At 36.6% G+C, this 24,856-nt stretch overlaps 3 protein-coding genes across 18 annotated transcripts in view; 2 read left to right on the forward strand and 1 right to left on the reverse strand.

Annotated features, from left to right (window-relative positions):
* The window catches only part of LOC137490134 (membrane-spanning 4-domains subfamily A member 4A-like), a 171,384-nt gene that overhangs the window by 9,451 nt on the left and 137,077 nt on the right, over window positions 1-24,856 (forward strand). The window lies entirely within an intron of this gene.
* The window catches only part of LOC141385840 (membrane-spanning 4-domains subfamily A member 4A-like), a 164,263-nt gene that overhangs the window by 9,451 nt on the left and 129,956 nt on the right, over window positions 1-24,856 (forward strand). The window lies entirely within an intron of this gene.
* The window catches only part of garnl3 (GTPase activating Rap/RanGAP domain like 3), a 114,270-nt gene that overhangs the window by 8,828 nt on the left and 80,586 nt on the right, over window positions 1-24,856 (reverse strand). For 3 of the 12 annotated variants that reach the window (XM_087252181.1, XM_087252187.1, XM_087252185.1), the window contains exons 12-28: window positions 24,431-24,539; window positions 24,216-24,261; window positions 22,304-22,410; window positions 21,793-21,908; window positions 18,909-19,013; window positions 18,744-18,818; window positions 18,548-18,662; window positions 17,250-17,276; window positions 16,974-17,078; window positions 16,100-16,216; window positions 10,265-10,440; window positions 9,963-10,121; window positions 8,234-8,300; window positions 8,047-8,154; window positions 7,806-7,924; window positions 6,312-6,447; window positions 2,952-3,011 (exon numbers count right to left, since the gene is read on the reverse strand). In XM_087252181.1, coding sequence (XP_087108307.1) covers window positions 2,952-3,011; window positions 6,312-6,447; window positions 7,806-7,924; window positions 8,047-8,154; window positions 8,234-8,300; window positions 9,963-10,121; window positions 10,265-10,440; window positions 16,100-16,216; window positions 16,974-17,078; window positions 17,250-17,276; window positions 18,548-18,662; window positions 18,744-18,818; window positions 18,909-19,013; window positions 21,793-21,908; window positions 22,304-22,410; window positions 24,216-24,261; window positions 24,431-24,539 — 1,747 coding nt within the window. 12 annotated transcript variants of the gene reach the window in all.

Here is a 24,856-nt window from a genome sequence, read left to right on the forward strand (position 1 = left end):
AAGGGTATAAACGGGGTTGGAGCTAGCTCTAAGTGGGTTGTACAAACCTTCCGGAGTTTTCATTGATTGAATTATTTAGTGTCTTGTTTGACATGAAGTCCAGTCTATTGTGTTTTATTAGCAGCTACACCTACCACAACTCTAAACCCAACCTAACAATAACCTATTGTTATGGCTGGTCGATTAATCGAAATTGACATTCAGAACCTGTAATTGATCCAATTTTTTTTTTGTGGGGAGCCAGATTTGGGGTATTCTGAGTGTCAGCATAAAGGAAAATCTAATCAGTAGGAACATGCATCAAAACAAATCTGCGAGAATATTGACAGAAATGTGTGGAAAGCAGAGATAGAGGAAGGATAGACATAGGACATCGAGGCAGGAATCAAACTCGGGTCGCCGTGAGCACCAGAGTGCATGTGTCAACGCACTAACCACTACACCATTGGCGCCTACAAAAGTTGTTTTTACAATATGGATAAATGCACAGCACCCCACATTTACAATGCAGACACCCTTTTCCATCTGCTTGACTTGTAAAACATTGACTTGACATCACATAGACAACTAATAGAATGACTGAACGTTTTTAAAGCATGATCCAATATTGTTTCTCAGAACATATATGGGAAATGCAGGTGTTTAACAGGAAATTTACCTAATCAGTACTTGCAATACTGTCAGCTTATTTTAATGCACAAGTGTAAAAATCACTTGGTTTTGGGAGTATTGGGAGAAGTGAGAGCAACTGTTAAGGTGTCTCAACTATAAAAGAATAAACAATGGCATAAATGTACATATGTTGTCAGCTTTACAATAATGAAACACAATACAAAATCTAAAGCACTTGGCATAGAGCTTAAAAAACTACTAAACTGGGTAAGTTAAACAATAAATAATGTACATGCTATTTTATTTGTTATGCATTTTTATGTACAGTTGAAGTCAAAATTATTAGTTCTCCTTTTTTCAAATATTTCTCAAATGATGTTTAACAGAGCAAGGAAATTTTCACAGTATGTCTGATAATATTTTTTCTTCTGAAGAAAGTCTTTTTTGTTTTATTTAGGTTAGAATAAAAGCAGTTTTAATTTTTAAAAAAATTATTTTAAGGTAAATATTATTATCCTCCTCTAGCGATTTTAATTTTTATATTCTACAGAACAAAATATCATTTTACAATGACTTGCCTAATCGCCCTAACCTCCCTATAGTTGACCTAATTAACCTAGTTAAGCCTTTTTATATGACACTTTAAGCTGAATGCTAGTGTCTTGAAAAGTATCTAGTCAAATGTTATGTACTGTCATCATGGCAAAAATAAATTAAATCAGATATTAGAAATGAGTTATTAAAACTATTGTTTAGAATGTGGTTAGAAAAATCTCTCCATTAAACAGAAAAAATTAACAGGGGGCTAATAATTCAGGAGGGATAATAATTCTGACTTCAACAGTATACTAGCCATACTAGTACACAAGAGTAACTGCTGTCTGGAGTATTGTAAGATTATTTGTTGTTAATATATCACACAAACATTTAATAGAAACAAACAAGGATCTTGTTAGGTAAGAGCGAGGTTGTGGTTAGAGACGCAACGTAAAGCATACACAGAGGTGGTGAAAGCATAGACAGATTTCCGTCCGAGGAAGGATGCTTCTTCGTTAAGTTAATTTAGAATAATTAGAGAGCCATAATCAAACACAGAACTATTTTGTAATAAACCCATGCGTGTGTGGAATCACTAAGTATTCCACAGACATCTTTGCACCATGGGACAGTATAATATATCAAAACATTTAATACACACACCACTTTTCCCAAGTTTGGTGTCAGCAAGGTCTATTTTTTTGAAAGAAGTTGATACTTTTTTCAGCAAAGATGCATTAAACAGGTCAAAGGAGAAATTAAAAATCTAGAATTTAACTGAATACTCAAAAAAAAAAAATTATTTTATTTTTTAAAATTCATTTTAATTTTATTTTTGTTTAAATAAATGCACCCTTGGTGAGAATAAGAGACCTCTTTTCAAAAACCCAAATGTATCGACTAAACTTTTGAACAGTAGTGTATGTAAACCATAATGTATATATTTATTAAGCCAACTGATACAAAACAAAACATGCAAATAGAATTGGTAACACTTTACAATAAGTATTAAATCATGTGAAATCAGTTAATATGTTAGGTACACTTATTAAATATACTTTTGCTTTAGTTATGCTTGTAGAAATTGGAGTAACACATGCAATAGCAGATAATTCCTAAAAGTTATGTTCATTCACATCCTTACTGTAAAGTGTCACATTACTCAGATATACATACCACAATCCTTTTATTTCAGTATGAACAATCAATGTGAACTTTGAAATGAGTAATGGCATTTTTTCAGTCTATTTCCCATGTTGCAAAAATGGCAGCCACAGGCTGGAAATATAAAAGCACCAGGACGTGGATTTTGTCACAGCCCCTTGACGGCCCTCTTCAGACTGTGTGTGTAGACGAAAAGTGCCAGGCTCTGGAGGGCCGTTCAGAGTGTGTGTGTTTGTATGAAGAGGGGCTCTGACAAAAGTATCCATGGTGACACAGCAATCTGTAACTCATGCTGCAGCAAATGTGTCCCATTTCCCTAAAGCGTCTGTTCATGCGTCTCGGTCTGTCTCTATGTATCCGTCTCTCTCTGTCTATTGATTTCCTCTCCCACCTCTCTATCTTGTTCACTTCACACTCTCTCTCTTTTCTCTCCTCATGCCATCATTTCTCAGTCAGTCTTTAAGTCTTTCTGTGAGACTGCAAGAAGGAAGGGACACATTGTGTTAGCTGCGTATCTCACTTAACACGGTCTGCATGCGTCTGTTAATTGAATAATAGACAGGGTGAGTCTCCGTGGTAACGTGCATTAGTGAGGCAGCATGGGAAATGTAGGCAGCGGAAGTGCCTTACTGCAGTACCTTCAGAGTCTTTAGACATGTAGAGGGAAAGCTTGGTGCCGTAGGGGATCCGAATACAATCTGGACCAGGGATGGAAAAGAGCAATAGATCAACCCAACCCACGCACAGATTAAAAGACAAATGCACCGTAACACAATACAAAAAGACAGGGAGGCAACCTGTGTGTCCACAGCGCACTATTTTATAAAAAGCAAGATATATTCAAAGTGATAGTTCACTATTTACTCACACTCAAACTTTATAAAACTTTTGAGTTTTTCTTAGGTTGAACCTAAAAAGAGATATTTTGAAGAATGCAGGCAACATGTAGCCTTTGACTTCATTCATAGGGGAAAAATGAATAGTTCAGATGCAAAAAACATGTTAGAGCTGTCTGATATTTTCTACTAAAATAAGCATGTTTCTCGGCCTCCGATGTGTATTCAGTTTTTTCATATTAAATGCAATAAAAAGAGCTTATTCTTTGCCAGAAACGTAAAATAGCTGAACCTACACTAAATAGCCTGAGAAGAATGCTCATGTAACCCTGCCAGCCCTACTGCACCCAACCCGCTCTGAGCTGGAATCGACCCGGTGACTTTCTGCAGTTGGATGGTGTAGGACCAGCGAGGTTACATTGGTGCCTTGACCCAGATGGGAGTGAGGTTTAGGAAGGTGAGTGTAGCAGAAGCCAGCTAGTAGTGCTATGCAGGTAAACCTCACTCCACTGACCTCTAAAGGTGCTCTAACGACAGACGCTCAAGGCCATGGTCTTTAGCCTGCTTGGTAGAGCAACTGACTCCCATGCGAAAGGTGCCGGTTTAATCCCAGCTCAGAGTGGGTTAGGTGGTGTAGGACCGATGGGATAACACTCATTTTAGAAGAAAAATTCTGATGGCACTTTTTTTTGCATCTGAACTCTTTCCAGTATTCTTCCAAATATCTTTTGTTCAGCAGAAGAAACTCAATTGAGTTTGGAAGCAGCGAAGGGAGAGTGATTGTAAAAAAAATTAATAAATAAAAAAAAATAAACATTTTGGGTGCCTTTAAGGCCAATTCACATTGCATAGACCAAATGTAGGCATTGAGTAGATTATAGTATGTCTTTTCTCAGATATTACATGATTTGATTAATGGCGATTCAAACATGTTTAATTTGTGAAAACAACAACGGGCAACAACTAGGATAATAAACTGATTCAACAAAATCTGACAAACTTCATATTGGTTGACTTTGTTGGATGCAGTGTGAACTGGCTTTTTGAAGCAATGGGTGAATTCACCGAGTGTCACGGTCTCTAATCCTAAGTATAAACACTCATGGCATTTTAAAGGTGCATTAATCAATTTCTAAGAAACATTAATGAATGAAAATCAACACCAAACAATCATACCCCTTTATTTATTGCTGTCAACACAGGAAATGACAACCGCTGGTGTATCAAGAGAGCAAAAGTGTATGTTTTTATCACTAGCTAAGTTTCCATCTAAAGATGCTAATTAAATTTATGCGCAAAACAGGAATATCAGATAAAAAAACTTGCGAATAAAGCAGCATTTCCATCTAATGAGTCAAAGAGAACTAAATCGTCGCTTCCTGATTAACTGGTGCCAGGTAATGGAGGTTATTCAGGTACTTTGGGAGGTAATTAATAATATAGTAACACTAATACTGAAATGGTTAAGGCATTTTAGAATGACCAAAACTACATTTCAGATGTTTTACAATGTGCTCAGCCTGCTGATGTAATGTTAATCATTTTTATCATCAAATGATCTCTTATAACAAAACCACATGAAATTTTTTAATGTGCATACTGCGATTTGTTCCGTAAAAGTGTTTTCATCTTAGTTTCTTTTCTTATCGAGAAAGTTTATCCGACTCAGTTATGCGCATACATTTTTTTGCGCATTTTCAAAACTTGTGTGCATCTTGGTGTTTTCATCAACCATTTTTTTATGTGGATATCCAAAATGTGTATAAAAATAGGTGGATGGAAACATAGCTATTGCTGATGGTAATAGTAGAATTCATCAGTCAAAGATGATCCAAGACTATATGCAAATATACCAGGTTCAGACAAGACAATATTTTTTTCAGCTGTGATTAGTCCGTTTCAAGTTATACTATATTTTTGACAACCAAATTTTTGTTGGTTACAATAAGCATGTCAGGCAACACAACCAATCACTTGCAGTCATTAACAACATGTTTGATGTCATCAAGAAGGTGGAACTAGCAACTGACTTCTGCTGCATTTGGAAAAAAAACACTTTTTTTCTGTAGCAGTTATTGTCCACTTTTAGGCTTTTAATATAAAATGATGGACCGTTGCACCCTGGAAGCCATTGTCATATGCAAATCACTACTGCTTGTGTGAAAATAAAGCTATTGTATAGTCCAAACCTGTCATCAGGCAAAGCTTCATGGGTAACACTTTATTTTGATGGTCCATTTGAGTATTAGTAGACTGTCTGCATAATATCTGTTGATACTGCTGCTAAACAGACATTTAACTGACTATAAGAAACTAGGCAAGTACACGTAAACTTACACTAACCCTAACCCCAACCCTAACCCAAACCCTAACAGTCTACTTATAATCTGTTGAGAATTAGTTGGGATGTTGACACAATGTAACTTAAATTCAACAAACGGACCATCTAAGTAAAGTGTGATCTTAAAATGCAGTGAAGTTGCTATGGTATAGTTTTAATATTAGCCATATTTTCTATATCTAATATTATAACTACACTGTATGTAGGATCTGTGAAATAGCAATATGCAGAAACCAACCAACATCTTAAATGATTGTAATCATTTTCCAACAAGTTATATTAATCTGACCTTTTCCTCTTTTGTAATGTCACCCAGCCATCTCTTAATTAATCTCCTACACTCTCAGAAATTAAGATATGCGAGCTGTCATTGGGTTGGTACCTTTTTTAAAAGGTACAAGTTTGTACCTAAAGGTCCCTATTAATACCTCAAGGGTACATACTAGTACCTAAAAAGTACAAAAGTGTTCCTCTTAATTTTTTTTGCTACTAAAATATACTTTTGTGGTACCAATAAGGAGCCTTTAAAGTACAAATGTGTACCTTATGTAAAAGTACCACCCCAGTGACAGCTCGCGTACCTTTATTTCTGAGAGTGTACTCCCTCACTTTCTTTTCTTCCCCTATCATGAACAGACATGCCCCTATTGCTGATTTGCTATAAGAGTGTCTGATTGGTCCGATCCATTTCCACCAGGGTGTTGTTTTTGTTTGGGTGTTGATTTCAGTTTTCAACCAAGCTTCTCAGAAATCACTTATTGCACCTTGAAGTTCAGTACTATGTCAATTGAGTTTAGTAACAGATGTATAAATGTGCATACCATCTCCAAGCGGTGAAGGGAAGACAGGCATCTCATAGCCGGTGGGTGTCTGAGGGGAACTCTGGGAACTAGTGTCTCTGGAGCTACAGTTAGAGGCAGAGTTTATAGGCGCTGAGGAGATGAAATAGATATCAGACTACAGAAACAAAGAGAGGAAGAGATGACAAGATCAAATCAGTGAGAATCCTGCTTTGTTTAATAGAATGTATAAAAGTCATACAAAAAAAAATCAATCATATAAAAGGGATAACAATATCATGAATACATTTAGTACTGTTCATTTATGATTATTTTGCTAATTATTTTAATAATAAATAATGTTTTAATAATAAAATAATAAACTTTCTATTCAGTTCTAAAAAATAACACTTTCTATAAATATATTAAGCAGCACTGACTTTTCAACATAAATATTAAAAGGTTTACCATCAAAGGATAACATTAGGGTAATAACAGTAAATAATATTAATAATAGCAAATACTTAACAATATTAATGTTTACTGTGTTTGTATCACCTGAATGCTCTCCTAGTGAGCATAAGAAACCTCCCTCAAAAATATAACAATCTGTACACTCTTAATGACAAGCACGTTTTCCAAAACTGCTTTGAAATAATAATTATTGTGAAAAGCACTATACAAATAAACTTGAATTTAATTATATTTAAAAAAAAAATGAGTACAAAAATGATATATGATGCTGTATGAGACAGTAGCTATTTTTGCATCCAAAAATGTGAGTTAACTTTATGCATAAAACTGGATTCTTGCAGGGAAAAAATGTGCGAATAAAGCAGCGTTTACATCAGACGATTCAAAGAGAAAAAAATTGACACTTCTTGATTAACTGCCACCAAATATCAACAGTAAAAACTGAGTTTGCTGCGGTAGGAGAAGCTGTGTCAATCTTCACTTTATTTAATAAATAACTTGCACCTCAGAAGGCAATCCTGACATGCAGTGGCGTTTGTAGGCGTGAAACACGAAGCACAGATGCTCTTGATTCTGGAGGTCATTAATAATATAATAACACTAATACTGAGATAGTTAAGGCGTTTTAGAATGGCCAAAGCAACATTTTAGATGTTTTACAATGTGCTCAGCCTGCTGGTTTTTTTCATTCACACACTTTTTTATCATCACATGATCTCTTATGACAAAATCACATGACCTTTTTTTAATGCGCATACTGGAATTTGTTTGGTAAAAGTGTTTCCATCAGAGTTTATGCGGATCTTTTTTTATTGAATAAAAAGTTTATTCTTCTCAGTTATGCGCATATATCCAAAATGCGCATAAAATAGGTGAATAGAAACGTAGCCATTGTCATATATCTAGCAATTAAATCACACACAGTAAGATCTGAAAATGGTTCATTTGCACACTTTATAGCATATAGTCTAAGACTTATAAATAAAAATGTAATTTCTAAGTCCTTGTTGACAGCCAGTGCATCTGTATAAGGCACATAAAAGGTATTGCTGGAACACTTACTCTTGATGCAGTCAACTGCAATTCTGGAACAACAGCTGTATAAACTAGGTTTCCATTAACGACTAGCCGGATCTCTATGGAGTCTGTGGTGAATGCGAGTATATATGGGAATGCACACACTGTAACACAAGAAGTGACATAAAAGGAAAATATATCGGTTATTTCCTCTAGTGTAAATGCAGGACAACTGTTATTAAGAAGTATTAGTAATACTGGGCTGTAAGTCGTAAAAAGTACTGACCAGTAGCATTAGGCATTTGGTTCCAGCTAAAATGAAAGTCTGAAGTGTTGGGCTGAATCATGGGTGTGGCTCCATTAAACGGACACACCTTCTTATAGACGCAGATATCTGTTTAAAAGCAAATGCAGCATTAGAGGGTGTGGCTACACACATGAAATCAATCACTGATGTTTTAATAGACACTAACTGTTATAGCAAAGAAGAAGTCCAGCCTCTCCATCTTCATAAACGTCTATGGCAGCAACAAAGTTGACCTGGGGAAAAGTGAAGAGTCCATGTCAATAATAGTTTTTCGTGTAAATGAGCAAATACAATACAGTGGTAATACAAAAAAAAATTTAGTAAGGGATTAATTTGAGCACTCAACCACCATATAATGTGCATGGACAAAATGCAGTAGAGACAAAATATAGTAAAAATAGGGAACTCCAACAACACTTGTTGTAAAAGGAAAACATTTTTTAAATGAAATAAATCAAATGGTGATATGTTTTTGTGCGCGGAAGAAGTCTTTTAAGCCAAAACGCAGTGGCATTTATTTTCATTCATTCATTAATTTACTTTTCGGCTTAAGCCTAGTTTACACTTCTGCGTCGAGTGATTGGCGTGACCCACGGCGCATGCAATGCGCATTGTCGTGCATTCATACTTCTGCGCACTGTTTCTGTTGCTCTGCAATAGCATTTCTGAAACGCTAGCTGGCAGTGAGGTTTTTATGTTCCTCTATGTCGAGTTTCTTCGCTGGTGTTTTGTTTTTCGGATCGCTACCTTAATGTACAAGTGGCTCAAACTTGCTCATTTTGAGGTGGGAATCAGCAGACGTGCAACAACTTTATTCATAAGGTAAACACAAAACAACATTTTCTATTTAGAGCTCATTCATGAGACTCAACACTTGTAAACACTCGCTCCATAGGGCTCGCGTGGCTCTCACCTCCGCCCACACTCGTCAGCACTATCTAGCTGAACAATCATAGAGCTTGCACTACGTGTTGTTGCAACGTTTAGTTACATTTTTTGCGTGTCAGCATCGGTGGCGTCCACAATGAGCGCTGGATCATATGCGTGCGCTTGACGCAGAAGTATAAAGCAGCCTTTAGTCCCTTTATTAATCAGCTTATCCAGCATATGTTTTACTCGGCAGGTGCCCTTACAGCTGCAACCCATCACTGGGAAACATCCATACATACTTATTGACACAAACACACAACGGACACTTTAGCTTGACCAATTCACCTGTACCACATGTATTTGGACTTGTGGGGGTTCCTTGTGCGAACACAGGAAGAACATGCAGACTCCACACAGACACGCCAACTGACCCAGCCGAGGCTCGAACCAGTGACCTTCTTGCTGTGAGGCAATCATGCTACCCATTGTGCCACAGTGACGCCCTGGCATTTATTTTATTTTATTATTTTTTTGCTTTATTACAAGTGTTACTGGAATTCCCTATTTTTACAGTAAATGTTGTACATATAGGAAAGGATGTATTAGTAATGTGCACATTACTGTTCGAGGCTGTTTCAGTTTGAGGCTAGCAAGTCTGTTATGCTCTCAATAGATCAAAATAAGTAAAAATAATATTATGACCATTTCTCCAGTTATTAGCGTCACATGATCCCCACAAATCATTTCTCAAGAAACATTTCTTCACTTTACCATTGTTGAAAATGTTGATGAATAAAACGTTTATCATAACAGCCTTTATTAGATATGTAATGTTGTAAATCAATGCTGTAATTAAAAAAATGATAATAATCAAGTGCATAATTTCTGAAATAAATGCAATTGTCAATTTGTCAAGATTGTCAATTGCTTTTTAAAATTTTGTCTAAATAAAATTAGTCATAAATGTCTGACTTTAAAACATTTGAATAGTAAAGTATATCTGCACTGGCGTATGTGTTTCTCACCCGGTTGGAATCTACATGATGTAGTCTGTAGGCATCTCCAGTGCTCTCGTTGATCAAGTCAAACTGATGTCTGTAGGCCACACAAATCATGTGATCATTCTCTCCTGTCGGGCCATCAACCAGTGCCATCACCACCGGAGAGTCACATAAGCAGATCTCCTAAAACCAGGGGACAGCAAATATTTCAAATGCTGAAAATAGGTCTGTGAGAATCTTCCCTGAAAGTTGCAAATGACAGCAATTAATTTATTAAGACAGCCAATTCCAGTCAATAACAATTATGTGTTTATTGTGTGTCCTACCCGTATGTACTGGAACTCTTCTACGGGTGAGTCTGTGCTCCCTGTGACTGTAGCGATAGAGCTGACACATTCGAGCCGTGACTGTTTCCTGGTGATCAGAAGGAGCTTGTTTCTTATCGCCGCAACAATTCTGAGCTCCACTCCATGATGTGTGTTTATGGAGTAGAGATGGCAGCCTGAAGAAATACAAAGCTGTTACTTTCAAATGTGGATTGTGACAACCTCATCTCATTATTTAATTATTAGAAACGGCTCCACTTTATAGTAGGTTGCCTTAACTAATAATATGTACCTACATTGAAATTAATTATCTGTTACAATGTATTTATTGTGTATATACATGTCTACACAGTGTACTTATGATTGGTTAAATACATTAATAAATTAATTAATTCATTCATTTTCATCTGCTTTTCCGGGGCCTGGTCGTCGGTGCATCAGTCTTAAGCCCCATTCACACGGGGCGTCAGCGTCAACGCTTCCCATTCACTTTGAATGGGTGACGTCAGGCGTTGCCGAACTGCATTGTGGATCCGTCGGCGCAGCTTCAGAGGTGTTGCTCGCTTGAGAAGTTGGGACTAGCTCACCTTTTTAAGCACCGACAGAAGCGTCAGCCAATCAGATCGCTTTACGCAAATACACCAGCTAGAAAGTGGCCTATTGCTGACTGAATTTCATTGGCTGACGCTGCTATGACGATGGCTTCAGCCCCAACTTCAGACACGCCTTTAGTCAAGCGTTGACGCTGAAGCCCTATGTGACTGGGGCTTTAAGCCTAGTTCACACTACAGGATTTTAAACATCAGCAGATCGCTGTGCCGTTCACACTACATGCCTTGACTTTGTGTCTTTTAATCTCTGTGGTGTTCACACTACGCAACACTCCGTGAACGATCCACAAGAGGGGGGTCACACACTACATGATCTGACAACAACTCATTCCCCATCAGCTCATTCAAGCTACCAAACCACAGCCGATGAAAATTTGAGGGAGGAGTCGTCAGAAAAACCTGAACACTATTGGCTGCTTGTGTGCTGATGACATCACTGACAGCGTTTCAAGCTTTGGAGAAAGCATTTAAAAACATCATCAAATCAGCTGATTTATCAGCGGATTAATCACTCATCTGCAAGGTTCGATAGGATAGATACACAGAGAGTTTTTAATTTTTGTAATTGTATAACTCTTTGAAATAAAACTAACATATTTATAACACCCTGCCGTTTTCTAACTATCAGTGTATTTCTTTCTGACATTGTTATTTTTTTAAGATTACAAAACAGTAAAGAACTGAGCATTTCTGCCTTAAATTACCATATTAGTTAAAATGACTGCATGCATGTCTGATACTTTTCGCTGTGGCTTTAAATATGTGTGCATTTTCTTGCCTGGCAATTTCCTGCTACAATAAACAAAACTTTCCGATGGCAAAAACATCAATTTACTTCAGATATCTTTCAAAACAGCATATTCTGTGCCGAATAGCTCCTGTTTGAAAGTGAAAATGACAGCCAAGACCTTTAAGTGTTTTAGTATCTTAACTACATATTTATAGGTTGTATTACCAAGCAAATATTATATTTTTAGGGTAATGGTGTCATTAAATATGATGCCAGACATTCAAAGCTTAATTTTAATATCTCAATAATAGCTTTGAATGTAAATATGTTGTGACAGTATGGCGTTTTATATGAGAACAGTCAGAAGGAGCAGTATGGTAATTCTAATAGTTACAGAATTCTAGTTCCACTGTTAATATAGCCTACTCTCATGTCTGTGCTAACGCAGAATGAAGCGAGTGCACCGATGCCCATTCTGACCAATCACAGATGTTTCTGCTGAGCTCCTGAACAAACAGGCATTCAGCTCATGCTGATATGCTCTCTCATTGGCTGCAGCTCGTCACTACATCTGACCACACGTGGGGTTGAGTCGGCCAACTGCTCTGGAATATTTAGCATGCTGAATGTTGGATTTCCGTCTGCGAGGTTTCGGCGACGCGTCAGCGAGCCTCGTTGATGCATTGTTCATTAGTTCACATATAAAGAGCGGCGAGCGCCGTGTACCCGCAGATTTCTTCCCGATCACAGCCCGACCTGTCGGCGAGCTCGTTAACTTCCAAATCGGGCTCAAATCAGGTTTAAAATCCTCTAGTGTGAACTAGGCATTAGGAAAGAACCCCCGACTTCCATCTCCCCAGACACCTCCTCCAGCTTCTCCAAAGGGAATCCTAAGGCATTCCCAGGCTAGCTGAGAGACATAGTCCCTTCAGCATGTCCTGGATCTTCCCCGAGGCCTCCTCCCAGTGGGACATGCCTGGAACAGGTGACAGAGCTCCTCACCCTCTCAAAGGGTGCGCCCTGCCACCCAGCGAAGGAAGCAATTTCGGCTGCTTGTATGTGAGATTTGTCCTTACAGTTATGACCCAAAGCTCATGACCATACGTGAAAGAAGAAGCGTAGATTGACCGGTAAATCGAGAGCTTTGCCTTTCGGCTCAGCTCCTTCTTTACCACAACAAACAAATACATCGACCACACTACTGCTGCCGCTGCACCAATCAACCTGTCTAGCTCCTCCATGAACCGCCACCTTATCGTGGTGGAGGGGTTTGAATGCCTGAGTGATCCTAAGAGCTATGTTGTTGGGGGCTAATGCACCTGGTTGGGTCTTTCAAGGAATAAGGTCTTAGGTTACAGGTCAAACTAAGTGAGCACAACATCAAGGGCCGTGACGTTGCCCGGTATGGCACAGCCGGGGCCTCACCATGGAGCCATGCCTGAGGTTGGGGCTCGTATGCAAGCACCTGGTGCCCGGGTTTTATCCTACGGAACCCGTCTGAGTTCAGCCCGAAGGAACGACGTGGGACAATCCCCCTGCAGGTCCACCACCCACAGAGGAGCCGTAAGGGGCCAGTGCATTGTGAACAGGTAGGGGTCGAAGGTTAGGACCATGACAACCCAATCAACAGGCACATAAACTAGCTATTGGGACAGGGAATGGTTAAATAAATGTATGTAATTAATTCATTATCATCATCATCCTTAGCGCGACAATCCAATACTGGATCCTGGCTGCCTCAAGTAATTGGCCACAAAGACAGTGGCTTATAAGGTAGCAGTGATGCCATGTTTTTGCAATATATTGCATGCACAGCTTTGACACTGATCTAATATTAAAGTGCCCTATTGAGCTTTTTCAAATGTTACCTTTCATGTTTGATGTAGCTGTTTGTGAATCAACGTGCACGATGAATAGAGTTCTTGTCTCCCAAAAGAAAGAATCGATTTTGAGCTGCCTCAAAGGAGATGTCTGTACTTCTCAAACATAGGTTTGCAACAAATTTGCATAATGCACACATGTATGCATAAGCTACATCAACAATGTCTACTTTGACCCTCAGACACTGTAGCTTTATCAGAGGCCTTGCAGAGTCTGTGTTGTTGACATGTTGAGAAGAGTGGATCTGTAAAAGCTGATCCATTTTGCATGCAATTTCAAAAGATGAGTTCACTGTAAAACAGTGCAAGGAAGCATCCAGAGCTGAGATTCAGATATGGTAATTGGAGTTTGATTTCCAACATTCACAGTTAGTGCTACACAAATCACACTGGAGCATTCAACCAATCAGAGCAGAATCTCAGAAAGGAGGGTTTTAAAGATACTGGATCCTTTAAAAAAGGGTTTTAGAAGCGCTAGCTGTTTCCATCTACCCAATTTTATGCGCATTTTGGAATATTGTATAAATAGATGCTTAATAGAAACATCAGGATGCACATACATTTTGAAAAGGCACATAAAAATCTTATGCTCACAATTGAGTAGGATCAACTTTTATCCTATGAGAAAAATGTGCATAACTACAATGGAAACAGAATAAATTCCAGTAAACACATCAAAAAAGGCATGTGGTATCGTTTTAACAGATCATGTGATATCAAAAATAGGCATGATGGGAGAGCATTCATTGACAACTCCTCTGACTGACCACATCGCATAACATCTGAAATGTTGTTTTGGTACTGTAGTTTTAAAACTCCTCAGCCAAAATACATCAAAATAGTTCAGTGTTATTTTTTCCAGAACTGTCTTGAGTCTTCTGAGGTACAAGTAATTTATTATATAAGAAAAAAGTCCAACAGTAGCTTGCAAATTCTCGTTCTCTTTTTGATATTTGGTGCCATTTTATCAGGAAGTCATGATTTTTTTTCTTTGACTCATTAGAAATTATGCTTTATTATTGAACAAACAGTTAAAGTCAGAATCATTAGCCAGCCACCCTGTTTATTCAACCCCCCCACCCAATTTCTGTTTAACAGAGATTTTCTCAACACATTTCTTTCAACATAATAGTTTTAATACCTCATCTTTAATAACTGATTTATTTTATCTTTGCCATGATGACAGTAAAATAATATTTGACTAGATATTTTTCAAGACACTTCTATACAGCTTAAAGCGACATTTAAAGGCTTAACTAAAATAGCTTAAAGGGGCTAATAATTTTGCCCTTAAAATGTTTTTTAAAAACTAAAAACTGCTTTTATTCTAGCCGAAAAATAAAACAAATAAGACTTTGTCCAGAAGAAAAAATATTATCAGACATACTGTGAAAATTTCCTTGCTCAGTTAAACATAATTTGGAAAATATTTAAAAATAAAAAAATCTAATCAAATGGGGGCTTATAATTGAGAGAAAAGTTTGAGTGCTGCAGTGTTCATCATCATTTTTTGCCTGCTCTACCAAATGGTTCACCATATTTTGACTGTTTTAAATAATGATCGTTAAAATAATTTCAGAAATTGCTGTTTTAAGTAATGGTTTACACGCACAGCATTGTTAGTTTACAAAAAATCAAAGAAACATAATCCTGTTGCACTACTAAACTTGACTTTGGTTTTACTGTAAAAAAAAAAAAAACAAGACAACATGTTAAATGTGATTCTGAAATATATTATGCCATACTTTAAGATGATTTAGTATTCAAAAATGTTTTATTTTGATTGTTTTTAAATAAATTGGTCCTACACTTGTTCATAGTATTTGTAGTAATTCTGGTACTTTTACCATAAATTGACATATTAACCTCTACCAAATGTTTGATACTTTAGAAATTATGGGATGTGTTGAAAAAAATGCATTGATTGTGTTAAGAGTTAAGAAACCCAATCTGATTTTGTTGTTGTTGGTGGGACAGTTAAAGGGTTAAAGTAAATATACTGTAAACTGGGCTTAAAAACAAAGTTTTTTACTAAATTGCTTTAATGCTACAGTTTACTGTGTAATAATTTGATCTTTAATGCAGTTATTTACATTTTTGGCTTGTTGGTAAACCATTTTCTTAATTATATAGCATTTTTTTTTACCCTGACCAAGTCATAAGGCAGATTCCAGGAAAACAATGCAAAAATTCATTTCATGAACATCTTCGGAATGTTCTATGCAATAAAATCCAATCATAAACAAGACTGTGTGTGTATATGTGTGTTTGTGTGTGTAAATTTAGCTGCTTGAATGTAATAAATCTTAACTACACTGAAAAAAACAAAAATTCAATTTAGTGATGTTCAACTATTTTTTTTAATTCAGCCCAAATAAGTTGTTTACAACCACTTATATTAAAAAAAGTTTAGTAAATCCAAGGAATCCTCTTTAAAAAATTTTTTTTCTGTGTACTTCTAAAAAATGACTTGAACCTTGTAATTTTCCAATTTCACTAAGTTGCTTCACAAGTTTTTTAAATATGAACACGCAATATTAGATTAATGATAAATACAGTATATTTAACAAATAAATAAATAATCGGTGTGGGTGTTCACTGATGTGTTTCCTACCTTTGGTTTTCTCAAGCTTGTTCTCTCGACTGTCACACTTGGTGCGGACGAGCTGTCGCTCCTCTATACCTTGTTTGAGTGTGCTCAGTCTGTAAACATACAGTCGAGCATCCTTCCCTGTAGCACAGTTGAAATTGAACACAAAGTAGTTGAAATCAGACCAAATCGTGCAATTTTAAGCCTCAAGTACTCTTGTGCAGTCCTGGTACAGTTTCAATAATGCATTCAAAGGGGAGTGTGTGACCATTTCAATTGTTCAGTTAATTCTGCAAACAACAGCTTTCAGTAGCGTTACCGTATGATAATAGCCTGGCAACAAATGAGAGAGCCGTCCCATCAAACAGAATGACATTTCAGCTAATGCAACATGTTTGGTTTTCAAATGCCTGTCATAGTGAATGAAAGTCGCTTGGTGACGGAGTTGATAACATATTCATTATTTTCCCTCTGCTAGAGCTGTGCTTGCCAATAAAACTCAGAGTTTGCTGTGCATGTGTCTTGCAGTAATGATCAGAATAGAAGATGGTGGTAGACACTAAATTACATGGATCTCTACTCTGTGCTTTTCCTTATAATGAGCTTTAAGTCTAGACAATGTGAACCAGAGATGGTGCCTGAGTGTGTGTGTTTGAGATACTATTTTGTGCTATTCCCAGTTGGATAAAGATGCTCATTAGAGCAAAGACCAAGAGTTTCCTTCACCGGTTTATTGTTTCTTTCTCTCTCTCTCTCTCTCTCTCTCTCTCTCTCTCTCTCTCTCTCTCTCTCTCTCTCTCTCCTTTGGCAGACAATTGTACACACTTTCTTTTACCCACCCAAGATCTGTACCATTTTCATTTGCTCATATAAATATGAAAGCAAACACATTTCCTACCTTTGTCTGCTCTTGCAATTAGGAGGTCCTGAGGTTCAAGCACGTGCATTTGTTTGACGGTCAAGGTTTTGTCAAATACCTGCACCGGAGGCAGGGTTGGTGAATCTAGACCAGCATGCAAAGCAAAATTAGTTTGTGGTTTGCATGGTAACTCTGTCTCAAATTGAGAATCTCTTGCTTTGGTTGACTAAAAGACACGTTCAGTAGTAATTCAAATGTATTGTATTACATATAATGTACATTTATATGTAGTGTTGTCAGATTGGTTTCACATACCTGCATTGGAGAACAGCGGATCTGAAGCTGGGGAAGACATAATCAGATTTCAGCAAGTTTTAAAGATGGAGGAAGTGCCATATGCATTACACATATACAATATAAAAAAAAAATCAATGCAGTTTGGTATTTTTTAATTTACAAGGTACATTTTAAGGCGCAAAATAAATATAAATATAAAATAAAATGTCAAAATAAAATGTTATTAAATGTAGTAAATCTAAATATAAAATTAAAAGACCCCCCAAAATACAAGATTAGTTGGGTATGGGTTTGAGTAAATGATTGATATTTTTTGGTATAATAACATTTTTTTCAAATTTCAAAAATAGATATCATGTTTTTTTTTCTTTAGAAAATGTTAGTTGGTAAAAATGACAAATATTTGAATTGTTGTGTTTTGAAAGTGTTTAAATCAGGGTTATTCCACTAAACATTGATTTCCTAATAGGTATGGGATGATAACCGTTTTCATGGTATACCGCGGTAAAACCGTCAACATTTTCAGCTATATCGTTCCTAAGGTATTTGTACGATTTTTTTATTAACTTTTTTATCTTCAGCAGCAAAGATATCTAAAGGTGCAGTTTTAAATTGTTTAAAAAATTTGCTTTTAAAACAAAGACAGCAAATTCAATAATTCATTCAGCCTGACATGTTTACTCTTCCAAAATATTTTAAATGCTTCTCAAAATAAAATATATTATGTTCAAAAGGGGAAAAAAGATTTTGTATTTAACCTAGACATTTAAAAAGAACATACTTTTAAACAGTAATCACAATACCGTGATACCGTGAAACCAACTATGATAAAACTATGATTTTTATCCAAGGTTATCACACCATTAGAATCTTATACCAGCCCATGCCTTTCCTAACTTTATTTTTTCAAAAAAAAAAATTTTTTTTAACTTTTCTGGCACCTTATTTGTTTTTTCATGTAAAAAACACACACTAAATGACATGTATTATGTATCGAAATAGTTTCATCAGTAGTTTGCAAAATATCTAAATCAAAAAGGTTGACAGGTTGTTGTTCCCTGTACTGTATATAAAAAGGCATTGTCATTTTATTTTGTGTTCCATGAAAGGTTGCGTTGTTGTTTTTTCTTCAGAATTTTCATGTTATTTCCCTCTTTAAGGAAGTATAAAACTCATTCGGTTCAATGTTTATGCCCATTAATCTGATCCATGTGGATCTGTGAAAAAGAGGCTGGCAGAAGTGACATTCAGCCTGTATTTTCTATGTAATTTTCAGGAGTCTGCCAGTTTCTCCAGCTGTGATAAAGCATTCTCACCCTCCAGCAGCATGACTCCTGCTGAATCTGTGGCGACCAGTAATGACTGACCCCATGAGTCTCCACAGACTATATCATAAGGGAAGCTGCTGCAGAACGACTGTGACTCCCATGGCTGAAAAGATGGTAGAAACACAACGTCAGAGATATATCTTAAGCAAAAAACATCCCCTCTCATTTTCCTTTTGCCTCTCACCTCTTTCCTGCAAAGGCCAGTGGTGACTAGACTGGTGGGCGCATCACCTCGAACTATAGTTTTCAGCTTTAAGGCCTAGAAACATTATTGTTATTAATAACATTACTCATTTTGTCATGTTACATTCATGGCATATGCAGGATGTTGGCTAAATCTACATCTTACCTGTCCCACCCTAACAAACTCAGCCTGACGTGCCTCCTCTTTTTTCCGGGCGGATTTAGGTGACTCTGGCAGGACATCGCTGAATGAGCGTCGATTCAGCATGTTCTGCGGAGAGAAGGGAACCTACAGGAGCAGTACAGATAAACATGGGTCTGAGAGACTGACCCAGAAACAGCCAGAAAGACAGAGCAAAGCAGAGACTAACAGATGCTTATAGTAGTTAAAATATCTATTACATTGACTCAAACACCTTCAGTCTTATTACTGTTCTTGTCAATGATTTGGATAAGTCTACTAATACTATTGATATAGCAAATCAGTTTACCCCAGAGAGAGCAAATATCATGTATATTGTCTTTGTATTTTCAACGCAATATCGTGGCTGTTCTTAATATTTAGATTTAGTGGCTAATTTGTATGAATTTGTATATCATTCATATATTTTTGCTTGATTTGCGCAATGACATTTGGGCATGGGGTTTGTGGGCTCACCTCCTTTTAAAAATCATAAATTTGAAAATTGTACAAATTCAATTGTATCAAATTGTGGAAATTAGCCACTTTTCCGACAGTAAATAGAATAGAATAAAATAGTTCCCATTTATTTGAGATCAGGCTAGTTATCACAAACACAGGACAGATGATCACAGAAAAAGCTGTGATCAGACCTTACAACTTTTTACTACCCTTACAAGCTTTCAAGTAAAGGAATCAAACATCATTCAAACACACAAACTACATTACCCTTTATGCTAAAAAAATCTTTCTGATGGGGAGCTAGGGAATGGGAAACCAATAGCTACTCTGGCGACATCCTTTTTTTTTCTTTTTCTTTAATCTCCTCACAGCTGCTGTTAAGTCACAGCACTCATTTTCGCATGTGTTATTGTGATCTGATGTCAACCCGAGTCTGTTCACATGTTGCGTCTAAAAGCAGGTGAAAGTGGTGCGTGGATTCCTTGACCATTTTCAATGCGTTTTGCACTAGCGCTCCCCTGGCGTCTTTCGTAACTAGGTGATCATCGTTCACCGTTTCCAGACCATCGCTCCATTTCTAGTACAGGTTTCATTTATGGACAAAATTAAAAAGCACTGCAGTGTTTGGGTGCTTTGTGTTTATCTGAAGTTGGCTAATTAGTCTGCCATTATCACCGAAATGTCTATTCCATGCAAAGTGTGAAGTAGATTGGTTAGTTCTAGTTACATGTATTGCAGTGCACTCACGGCATTCTGAAAAGATGTTTTTCAAATAGGTGTAGGTGGAAAATGCGAGCATGTCAGGTGCACGCCACTTGCACACCATGTGCGTATCGTTCCTTAATTGCTCGGACAAGCTAGGAGCCCTGAGTCGAAATGACCCTAAAGCTCATTGCCATTCTGTATATAAACATTGATTTATATTAATATAATAACACTTATAAGAAGAAAAAAATTGGACTTTTGGAAGATTTGATCAGTTTCACTGTTACGCCGTAGGTGGAAACAAATAGCCTACCTTTAAAAAAAAACTATTATTTAAAATGAATCATAGTTTAAAAGACTTGTTAGAAAAGCTGAACATCAAGTAATTTTGTTTAACTGTCTATTCTGAGTTATGTGAGAATACTTTTAGCTTAGTCCCTTTAATAATCTAGGGTCGCCACAGTGGAATGAACCGGCAACTTATCCAGCATATGTTTTACGCAGCGGATTCTCTTCTAGCTGCAGCCCATCACTAGGAAACATTCATACACTCTCATTCACACTCATACACTACGGACAATTTAGCTTACCCATTTCACCTATGGCGCATGTCTTTGGACTGTGGTGGAAACCAGAGCATCCGGAGGAAACCCACGCAAATACAGGGAGAACATGCAAACTCCACACAGAAATGCCAACTGAACCAGCCGACGCTTGAACCAGTGACCTTCTTGCTGTGAGGCGATTGTGCTACCCACTGCGCCACCATGATGCTCTAGTTCATTCTGAATCATACCATTCTCTTTACTAGCCATAATAAATAGGTTAATAATCATAATAAAGAATTAATAGTTCAAATTTTGATTCCAATTCTAACAGTTCTTGTTCCTTTTATTCTATCATCAACTATGTTTAGCAGTGCTTCTTCCCGCCCCATTTGTTGTCATTAATTTCCTTTAAGAGTCAGACCACAGTGGTTGGACCTTTTGTTCGTTTTTGCATTCGAGGGTAACACAACAGCAACATTTGTCACAGCAACAAGATGTCATTTTTCTTCGTTTTATTTGCCAACAAACAACTTTCCCTTCCATTAAAATGCAAATTCAAATAATCTCCCAATTTTAGTAATTGAATTGAATAGAAACAAGAATATAAAACAATAAAAAGACGGCTTGAGACGGCTTGCAGAGGGCTGCATGAGAATAAAACTAAATTTGAAAGCTCAGTGGTTTGGAAAAGTTGTACATAAAAGAAGGAAACAAAAGCCTGGAGAAGGAATAATAGCTTGAGGATAAACATAAATACATGCAAGTACTGGACTAGGTCATTGGTTCTCAACCTTTTTGACTCATTGCTCATAACAGTAGTCAAAAGCCTGGTGACTTTTCCAGTTACTAGATAAGTTTTAAATGTAAATTCTACTCATCATTTCTCAAGAAATACTACGCTATATTTCAATGCTTGGCATAGCTAGCAAAATCTGTATTTATTTTATTTCCATGACTTGATTAAGAGATGGAAATCACATTTTTAAAAATTAATAAGCTAATGCTTACTTGTGTTTTTAAGGTTCCAGGTTATGCAAAAAAAAAAAAAGGTAATTGTTTTATCTAATTTTAAAGGATCTCAAGTCATGTTAAGGAATTTTAGGCGTGTCCGGCCCTGTGGTTGGTAAACACTGCTCTAGATTGTGTGTCCATACCTTGTGCATGTCAGGCATGAGATCCTGGTACAGGGATCTGATCAGCATGTCCAGTGTACGCTGACGTTTCTGAGCAAAAGTGGGGGTCTCAAGAGTGGCTTTTTCTCCATTTATTACTACAGCAGACAGAAAGATAAGGGTGCCAGTGTTATGTAACAGAACTACCCTCGGGAAACAGCATGACACGTTTTATGGGGTCTGTTTAATGAAAGCATCTGCGTTAACGAGATGTTGAGCCAAAACAAATCATTAAAGCTGGCAACAGAAAAACACAGGTGTGTTTTCAATGTGGTGCAGACAACATGAAACTGCATTTAGCAAGCATTTTAATTCGGTAATCTGTTTTTGACTGAACTGGACCATTCAGAGAGAAATATTTGTAGTGCTGTGATTTCAGTGTTAAATGGCTTTTTGATATTGTTAATGAGTTGGTACAGTTTGATGACAGATTATAGTAACAAAACCTTTTTAGGTGTTTATAAAATGACCACGTGCTGGCAAGTTTACTTACATTTAACTAGTAAAAAGTCCCTGAACTCCTGATGGTCCGTGAACACTGGTGGGGAAGGGAGAGGGGGACCAAAAAGTGGCACACTTTCCTCTGAGAAAATCTTCAACCTGCAACATGACAAAATGATTCACTGATGGAAAACATACACTAAACATTTGAAGTTGGTGAACTTTAAAAAAAGTTTTGACGGGAGACTCTTACATTTAGCAAGCTGCATTTATTTGATCAAAAACAGTGAAATATTAATTATTTTAATATTGAAGTTATACTGTTAATTAATATGATCATTTAATACATGGGGCCTCTGGATTACTTGGTTGCAATTAGTTAATAGTCTCTTGTGACATTCTGAGCTGTGTTATTCTCTACATTCATCGTTTGTATTGCAGATTCATTCTCTTTAACATTATATACAAACTAAGCTGCTCTGTTACAGTTATTGATAACATTGTAAACATAAGGATATCTCTAATGTTAGTACTGTAGTCTTGTTGTGCTCAAATTGAATGATTGTGTTTCATACCCTGCAATGGACTACAACCGTGTTTCTCAACCACATTCCTGGATGAATCACCAGCTCTGAACATATTCCATGTCTCCTTGACCAAACACACTTGATTCAGACCATCAGCTCATTAGCTGAGACTGAAAGACCTGTAAAGGGTGTGACAGACAAAGGAGATATCCAAAACATGCAGTGTTGGTGGTCCTCCAGGAACATGGTTGAGAAACACTGGATTATAAGATACAAACAGGTGAACGTTTCACTAATATAACATACTCATACAATTATTTATTTTGAGAAAAGCTGCATAATAATTGGTATGAATGTACTGGATCCCTTAATCTTTCGTTTAACTCTAAACTGATATACAGTTTGTCAAGACAAGTTCAGGATTTGACAAAATTATGTAATAATTAAGTATAGAAAATTCATCACACGTGTGGACAGTTACAGTTAAGGGGTTAAGTAAAGTAACTGTTTTGTTTTTGAGTATATTGTAAAATTTATTTTATTCTTGTCATTTTTTTTAAGTCTTCGAATCTATATTTCAATCTTTTTATTGGTCTTTTGTATGACAATGCAAATTAAATATTGAGAGGTAAACAGTAATTGTGCATTGTTAATCCCATTCCCTAACCTCTTATTCATTAACTCAATTAACAGAACAACAATAAATAATTAAAAAATACATAAATACCAAATTAAGTACCTTAAGTAAGTACATGACTGGATACAGATCGAAAAAAATACAAACAAACCCCTTCTAATAAAATGGTAAATGTTACAGGTTGCCAGTACCAGGTGTAATAGGCAGGCCTTTGATGTAGTCAAGAAAGTAATCCCTTATAATATATTATGTGTAGGGGAAAGTGTGTTTCCACTTTAGAAGTATGGCACGTCTGGCTAAAACTGTGGTAAAGGCAACAACCTTTCTGTCATGGACTGTTAAATCAGGTCCAAGGGATACTCCAATAAGGGGTCGCAAAGGATCAGGTTATATATTGATATTAGAGGGCTTTATTGACTGTATTAAAAACGCCTGACCAAAAGGTGGCCAGCTGTGGGCAGGTCAAAACATATGCAAATGGTCAGCAAAATTCTTGTCATTTTTAACAATTGTGCAAAGTGTGATATATTTTTACAGGATACAGTGATAAATAGAAAGTTTAGAAGAACTTCTAAATCTTAAATCCTTTGGAAGAGTGTACATTTCTTAACAGTCATTAAAGATAAATTTACAGGATAAAAAAATCCATTTCTTTACGTAACTTTCTAAATTTCTTAACTTACTAGCCCCAAATGGTTAAAGACATACACTTCCAGTGTATTAACATTTAATCTATATTTATAACAAATAATTCCACATATTCACTATGTACAAACAGTAAAACATACATACATACATACCTATAACTATCATTCTGGCTATTATATCGAACTAAGGCAAAAATATCTAAGTGGTTTGTCAAGGAAAACATTTTGAAAACTACTTACACAAGCAAATTTGGATGTCATTTTTAAAATCATTTTGTTGTATTAAAAAACATCCCCCACAAACACAGCCTAAACACTGTCACACTGAGTGACTCATTCCATCCTTTCCACTCTAGTATGAAGGATACGTGTGAAATGGGAGCGAATCATGGAGGGTTTGAAGGACGGCGAGGCGTCATCTCCCTCCTGAAACACGATGGTCACGATGTCGTTCCCAATGTGTCTCTTCCTCTCTACCTACACAGTCAAAAAAAAAAAAAAGCAATGATCACACTTTGCTCACAATTCAAAATACACTTTTATTACCTCAAAATATTATGCCAACACTTTTTTGTCTTTAATATTAACAAAAGATGGACAAATTTTTCATTTTGAAAAGAGTACCTGCCTATTGTGTGTATGTGTTTGGCATGTGTGGACATTCATACATTGGTAAATGACCTATGACACTTCAAGCCTGTTAGCCAGGAAGCATAATTGAGCTTGTTAATGAGTCTGGACCATTACGGTAGAAAAGGAGCTTTTATCTTTTATCTCAAGAGCGCACACACATG

This window comes from Danio rerio, chromosome 5 (assembly GCF_052040795.2).
Source record: "Danio rerio strain M-AB ecotype USA chromosome 5, GRCz13ab, whole genome shotgun sequence".
In the NCBI taxonomy this organism is placed as follows: Eukaryota; Metazoa; Chordata; class Actinopteri; order Cypriniformes; family Danionidae; genus Danio; species Danio rerio.